The following is a 7,261-nucleotide window of genomic DNA, read 5'->3' as shown; positions in this document are numbered from 1 at the left end:
CCGCTTGGCATTACTTGAAAATAGATCGGCAGCGGTTCAAAACGTCGTTGTATGTAGGTGTTCGACCCACCTCGCAAGTGAATTGAGTCGCTCGACAAGCTCGCCTCTGTCGATTTTGAGTGTCAATTATTTCACAAATATTTTCCGGTGTTACCAAAGGGATTTACTTTCGTCTACTTGGAAAAAAAAAAATAATTTTTGCATTAGATATTGTGCCACTATTACGACAACATTGTGTGCCGTTCGCGTATAATTTAATTTTGGAAAATTATCGCGCAGAACATAATCGTGATGGCTAATACCATACCCAGCTCGTCCAAATACACAGAGAATTACGGTGAGTTTCTGGAGAGTTCTGTTCTTCCTTGTAATTTTGTTACGTACATGTATATTTTTGTTTATCTCGCACAATTATATTTTATTCTTTATATTAGCTTAATTCAGGAAATTGACAGTAAAAATACTTCTCGATGAATTTTTTCTTTAGAATTTAGTTTGGAATAATTTAGTAAAAATAGTAACTTTTGTAAGTACTATTTATTTCTTAGAACAAATTTTATTATAATTACAATAATTTTTCACGATGTGACCCTGAATTTCTTTAGTATATTTTGAGCTGAAATAAGTATCGACCTGAAAGAGATTTAACTTTAAATATCTTTGTATCCTTGAATGAAACTTTTGTCAAAGTCGTCTTAAAAATAAATTTACACTTATCAAATTTAAATCTTGCTTAATTGATTCTTTAGCAACTACATAATTAAAAAAAAGTCTATTCCGAATAGTTAAAGAATTTATTAACAGAATACGAGGATCTTGTGCGGAAATGTTTTGTATACCGATCGTTACTGTTCTATATTAATTGCAAACTGCCTGTAACAATATCTTATGCAAAATGAACTTTCATTGTGGCTAAACGCTATATATAGTCGGATTATGTATACACGATTACATATACGCGCTTCTAGGTTTCTATTTCAAGAATAAATTTTGTCTATAGGACGCATGAGTGAAAATTTGCGTGGGATCACATTATTCTTATTCCATTTGTACGAGATCATGGCTGTACGCAAATAATTGACGCCGTTCATTTTTCTCTTACTCTCTTTCTCTCTCTCTTTTTCCCTATAATCTATGACACGCAATGATCCCGATAAAATTAAAATTTCTTCTTTAATTCTTTGAACAAATTTGTTTCAACTAATTCTGCTAATATTTCCCTATTTCACCAATTCTATGTTTCTGTCTGGTTCTGAAATTTCTCGGGAACTAATTCTAGCATATGTTTGTCAGACTAATGTTGCTCAATAATGCTACATTAGTTAATGCTACATGTTAACCTGCTTACAATTAACACAAATTAGCTCGATAATAATAACATTATGTGACTTTGATCCAATTAGTGGAGTGTGGCTTCGTGACTTCGCATTGTTTCGAATGCGCCCTTTGTAATAATCGATACTCAAGATTTACTTCCTTCTGTACATATTTCTTCGCGTATCATTCTTGATATCATCAAGATTCAAATAATTCGTAGATAGCGACAACAGTCGCAGAATTTGCTTCTTGCCTTTTGCGCTTTGTGATCATTTTCGTTTTTCACCCGTGTTGTTACTGATTGGTGCCCCCTCAAAAAAAAAAAAAAATCTCCCTCCAAAACAAAAGCTCTTGGCTCGTCCCATCAAGGTACACCTCCGAGCAGCCCCGCGACAATGTCCGCGTTCTCCAGGATGGTCGGCGCGGCCACAACCATGGCGAACAAACAGGCCCCGAATCAGAACCAGACCCAGATTCAGGCCCAGGTCCAAGCCCAGGCCCAGATTCAGAATACCGGCAACCCCCTCGGAATTGCCGCGGTTCTTCTTCAAGGGGCCCAAGGTAAATTCAGGATTTTGATTCGATGTTGCAATGAAATGCAACGGGTAAACCGGGTCTTTATATCTTACTTTTTAATCCTTTACGGCTCTACACTATCAAGGATTTTTTTTTTTTTTTTTAATTATATTCTCGTGAGAAAAATTTAAGACGATTGTGTGTTTAAACTTTATGAATAATAGTATTTATAGAATGTAAATTATTTTTGAAGTCTATGAATTTAAAGACAAATCTCTCTCGATATATTGGAATCTCACTGTTTATAGATTTCAAAGTTAATGAAATTATTCTTAAATGCACTAAAAACGAAAAGTATAGCGGTAAGAATCGTTCGCTGATAAGTAAATAACCTTTTATTTAGCTACGAAAATGTCGAATTCATCTAGTTTTTATTACGATTGCTATTGATTACGTCAGATGGAGGTAATGAACGTGAATTGGTGAAAGAAAGTAAAACATGGGATTGCAACGATGTTTTTGTTAAAAGTATCGACTATTTGCCGTTGTTCTTGAAATATATTTATTCGAAATGTTTTGCAACCGAAATGTGTTTCGGAGAGGTTATCGCGAATTCCGATGGTCTGATCTTCCGGATGCGAAACTTTGAAAAATTCATTATTTTTTTCATCTCACACACACAATATGAGAAAATGTTTTCCTGTTATATAAACGTGTACTTTTTGAATGTAATCTTTCAATCTCACGTGTGAAATAATGAACCCAGAGAATAGTGTGCTTGAAGAGATGACAATTAAGTCTGTTGAAATGCAAATAGCTTTAATCGAATTAAATTTGCCTTATATTTTTATAATTGAATTTATCAAATCGTGATCATTAGAATAAGATGTAGTCACGATAGTTTTCGTTGACATCTCTTTATTCAAAAATTATTTCACCACACAAAAAACTTTTGTCAACCGACATTTTGCAGAATTTTTCTAGAATGATCTATTATACTCTATTTATACTCGATATCAAAGCATCACCTGCCGCATTGTGATCTGAATGAAAATAGAGAAAACAATCAGAGAATAATATAAGTTTTACCTCAGGATTGTAGATTAAAAAAAGCGTTAATATAGGTGTGTTAATTACAAAATCATATAACATCGTATAAATCGAAAGTGTGATAGGTATTATCAATTGCTGCTTGCTCGAATTGTTTGACTTTTCAAATCATGGAAGAATATCTTCACGAAGTCATTGTACAGAACAATTATCACTTGATGTCGTAGTCTCTCTCCCTCCCTCCCCCCCCTCCCCCTCTCCCTCTCTTTCTTCCTATCATCCCTTTCGTCTTCTTTCTTTCTCTCTTTCTCTCGTATCGCAGGATGAGAAATAGGCACGTACACTGGAAGGAGATGTTAAAGCGCAACTAACAGCAGTCTGATCGACGAATCGGTAAGGTTACCCAAGCCGGATGACCCATTTCTGCTTCCACGTTTTATCGAGATTCCTTAGTAGAGAGCACATATAGACACACGTGTGTATGTGTGTGTACGTATATACATATATGTGTATGTATGCTGTATATCCGATGCATAGCAATAATCTGTTAAATGAGGACGAGGCAGGAATCGGTCTAGTCGTTTCTGCTTTAAAATGCCGCAGCATGATTTGAAATTTATTATAAACAAATTTTCTTTTATTACATAACGTATACTTACGTCACAAGAATCGTTATATGTTTCTGTATATATGTTTCTTGCTCCTCTTGTATATTATTTGTCTTTTATCGTTCACGCTTTCTCACGCCTTTTAATTTTATTCCAATAACTTATTCGTTCTTTTCGCGTTTGCCATACGTTCACGTTACACCTTCACTCACGCACTCGTTGAATTTTTTTTTAGACATTAGATAATATCCTCAGCCGACGAGACCCTTCCGTAAGAGGCGCGACGGAAACGAGAGAAAAATGAACCTTTCTCTTTATTGTCGTTTCTTTGTGCACCTCTCCTCGATTTCTCCTTGACTGCTTACATATACAATACTGTCTGACGAATCGATTCATTCTATCGATTGATTGGACGATTATTCGACGATTTCTCCTTACATTTTTCCCAAGTTTCACCTCTCTCCGTCAAACAAGACTCACACAGTTATAAAATAGTGTAAAATATACTGATTTGCATTCGCTCTTCCGTCTTGCTCTTCCGGCGATATCGATGACTTCCCTTGCTCCTCTGCTCTCTTTCGTCGGATCTTTATTATTTACGGATTCGAGCGTCGGGAATAGACGACGCGATGATCGATCGCGTTTTACACCATCTTACTAGCCACGTTCGTTCCCGTTTAAGTTCTGCAAGTGGAATGGATCTGACAAGCAAGTAGAGAAATAGACAAACTGCAACGACATAAACGGCATAAAAAATAAAATAGTGACGTTGACACTAATATCAGTACATTAGATGCAACAAATTTGTCAAATAAAATGGTTTTCCTTTCATAGTCGACTTTTACACACTTGCAATTGAAATTTTTTATTAATACATATTGTCGAAAGTATATTTTATTTATTACGCGTCACGCGCCTAATATTCTCTAACTAGGATTTTTTAGCAGCAATTTTTTATTATGAGTTACAAAATTATTTGTTATATACCGAAATAAATTATTTCTCTTTCGTCCGTTTTGCTTTAAATTATTATGTAAATTCTATAAAAAGTTGTAAATCTTTCGAATGAGAGAATTCCGAGTTATAACTTAGTTAATTTAAAATTGACTTAAAAATTTACTCAAAAAGAATTTCTAAACCAAACGCTTTTGATAATCGACAAATCTTAAAATGTACCAAAACAATGAAAATATACGCGTGAAGAATTTCGAGATAGTACGGTGATTTCTTATATTTTATCGTTGAATATATATATAAATCGAGAATCCGCGAAAGACGAGGAGCAATCGGTCTAAAGAGCGTCGCCAGTCGAGAGGATCGGACGCACGATTACGCGATGTGACGAGACGCGAATACGACGCGACGTGCAATGGCTTCTTTGACGTTGACACTAGCTCGTGTTTGGTTGGTTGATTGCATGACTAGCTGGCAGCGCAGGAAGCGGTAGCAGCAGCGGTAGCAGCAACAACAGCCAGAACAGCCAAGTCTGCGCGTCACCATCGTCGCCGGCCAGTATCAGCCATCAGGCGAATGGTAGCAACGAGCCGATAGCATCGCGACGCCGGGATTCCTCGCCTATCGGTCTGTAGCACGATAATCTGGCACGTTTCCTTCTATCTTGATACTCTTCCCTTCTTCCTAGAGGGTGGAAACGATCTCTTAACTCGTTCTTGAGCGTCGCTGCATGCTGTAGAAATTCAATCAGTTATTTTTAATTATCATTATTACGTATATATCTGTTGATGTTGCCTATCAAATTGTCAAAGCATCGATTTTTCGTTTATTTTTAATAATCCGCCGTTCAGATTCCTTTATCAATTCTTAATTCACGTTTGTAAGATTGATTGATGATCGACGATTAGTTGCTTCCTTTTATTGAATTCCTCGATCGATCAAGATTTACGTGAATTCTTATCTACGGCTGTTATACAGATATTCGTCATAGTATAGATTTGCATAGTTGCTGTAAATGGCGATAAGGTAACGCTGAGCGAAATCGGAGAATATGACCGCGTAGGTTATTTACGAGACGGTTAGACAGAAGTATTACCCGAAAACCACACATTCATTTGCACCGTCTATAAATAATCAGCATTAATGTTTGCTATGATTTATGGAAAACGATTCAGTTATGTTTTCTCTACGCTTACGAATAAAGCGAAATGAATGTGCAAAAATAATGGGATTAATTACAGCTATCAGCCCGTTTGGTCAACCAGCCCAATTTATGATCAATGCAATAAACAACGTTACAGTAAATAAACGTGAACACAAATATATTTGATAGGACCGATATAAACGAAAAGCCGTTAATTAATAAGTGAAATTAACGCTCAGAAGTCATTTTTATCGTCGTGCTCCAATATCTTCTGTTTTTTTCTAGTTTGCTTGCAACATAAATACATACTGTACACAAGTAATAATTACTTGTTTCAAGTATTTAAAAAATTTATATATCCGCAAATCTATTATAAGTTTAACACAAACGTCAAATTTATTCAAAATATATTCTGGGTGGTAAGTTTAATACTTCAATCAAGATTATTAAATTAAAACAAATTCAATTTGTTTATTATATAAAATCGCTTCTTCGATTTTATAATATTCATCAGAAGAAAATTAATTCTTGTTTTTAATAAATACATAATAATGAGTTTTCCTAAAATTTATGATGAGTACATTTTTAAGATCACTATCATGAAAATATTCTTTTGTTATATCCCGATAAAATTCTCTCTTTCCTTATTATAAATACGATTTATATCTTATCTTTATCTTATCTCTAGTTTAGTATTTCGTCTTAGTTTTCATATTTTGTCCCTATTTTATCTTTATTTTGAAACTTTACCTTTTCTATATCGTAAAATTCTTTTCCCTTTTATAGCAGGACATATTTAATTCCTTTATTTAAACATTCAAACCAACAAATAGCTCACGTTTGTATACCCTTATGCGTCACATAGATAAAGAATATCTATTCTATCTTCCCTCTTTTCTTTTGAAGGTCCTTTTTCTAAAATAATAACTAAATAAAATAATAATAACTAAACAATAGCATATATGCCTAATAATTAAGTATTATATATTAAGTAGCATTATATATTAAATAATAACATATATTAAGACCTTCCCAAATGCGAGGATGAATATCTTTATTTATTTATTTTTTTTTTAAGAAATAAAATGATTTTATTTTATTAGTTGAATTAATTCTTAATAATACAAGGGGTTATAATAACAATTAATTAGATTTTTGTATTAGATTTTTGTCATTTCAATCCTTCATCTCGCCCTCTTTATCCGATTTTTCCATTTTTCTTATGTACATAATTACAATTAACATTATTACACCTGATTAGCACTTCTCCGAGGTTTCCAGTACTATTGCTCTCTATTTGTTCTTCAGTATTTGCAAGCTGCAAATTCATGTATCCGTCAACTAAGATGAGGTAACCTTTATATTCGTGGCCCTATTTTAACTTCACCATGATCGGTTTCCCTATCAAACCATTAGGAATGGTTTGGGATGTATTGGCATTGTCGCAGCCATAATGTAAAATCCATAATTCTTTAACAGAAACGTAAATAAAAAAATTCTTTGCGCATAATGTGCTCGATTTCGATTACAAGTGTGTCTGATTCTTTGGCCTAAATAATTCGATGTATGGATGCTCAGATACATCCTTAACTTATTATAGATGTCACAAAGCTATTTTGACATTATATAAATGCATTTAATATAAAATTAAATATGTGAAGCTATATAATAT

General features: G+C 33.9%; 1 protein-coding gene and 1 pseudogene across 16 annotated transcripts in view; one reads left to right on the top strand and one right to left on the bottom strand.

The window, feature by feature from the left end:
- Window positions 1–7,261, top strand: part of LOC108751406 (calcium/calmodulin-dependent protein kinase type II alpha chain) — a 106,085-nt gene that overhangs the window by 89,435 nt on the left and 9,389 nt on the right. For 4 of the 16 annotated variants that reach the window (XM_018491571.1, XM_018491570.1, XM_018491569.1 and 1 more), the window contains exons 13-14: window positions 1,687–1,878; window positions 4,917–5,072. The exons of 6 other annotated variants lie outside the window; for them this stretch is intronic. In XM_018491571.1, coding sequence (XP_018347073.1) covers window positions 1,687–1,878; window positions 4,917–5,072 — 348 coding nt within the window. Of the gene's footprint in view, window positions 1–1,686; window positions 1,879–4,916; window positions 5,311–7,261 lie in introns of those variants that run through there. 6 more of the 16 variants (XM_018491581.1, XM_018491580.1, XM_018491576.1 and 3 more) reach the window with 3 other exon arrangements.
- Window positions 6,746–7,134, bottom strand: LOC108751408 (annotated as a pseudogene).

The sequence above is a fragment of the Trachymyrmex septentrionalis genome, unplaced genomic scaffold, assembly GCF_001594115.1.
Source record: "Trachymyrmex septentrionalis isolate Tsep2-gDNA-1 unplaced genomic scaffold, Tsep1.0 scaffold44, whole genome shotgun sequence".
Classification (NCBI taxonomy): domain Eukaryota; kingdom Metazoa; phylum Arthropoda; class Insecta; order Hymenoptera; family Formicidae; genus Trachymyrmex; species Trachymyrmex septentrionalis.
The sequence above is the reverse complement of the archived record's forward strand: the minus strand, read 5'-3'. Positions and strand labels throughout refer to the sequence as shown.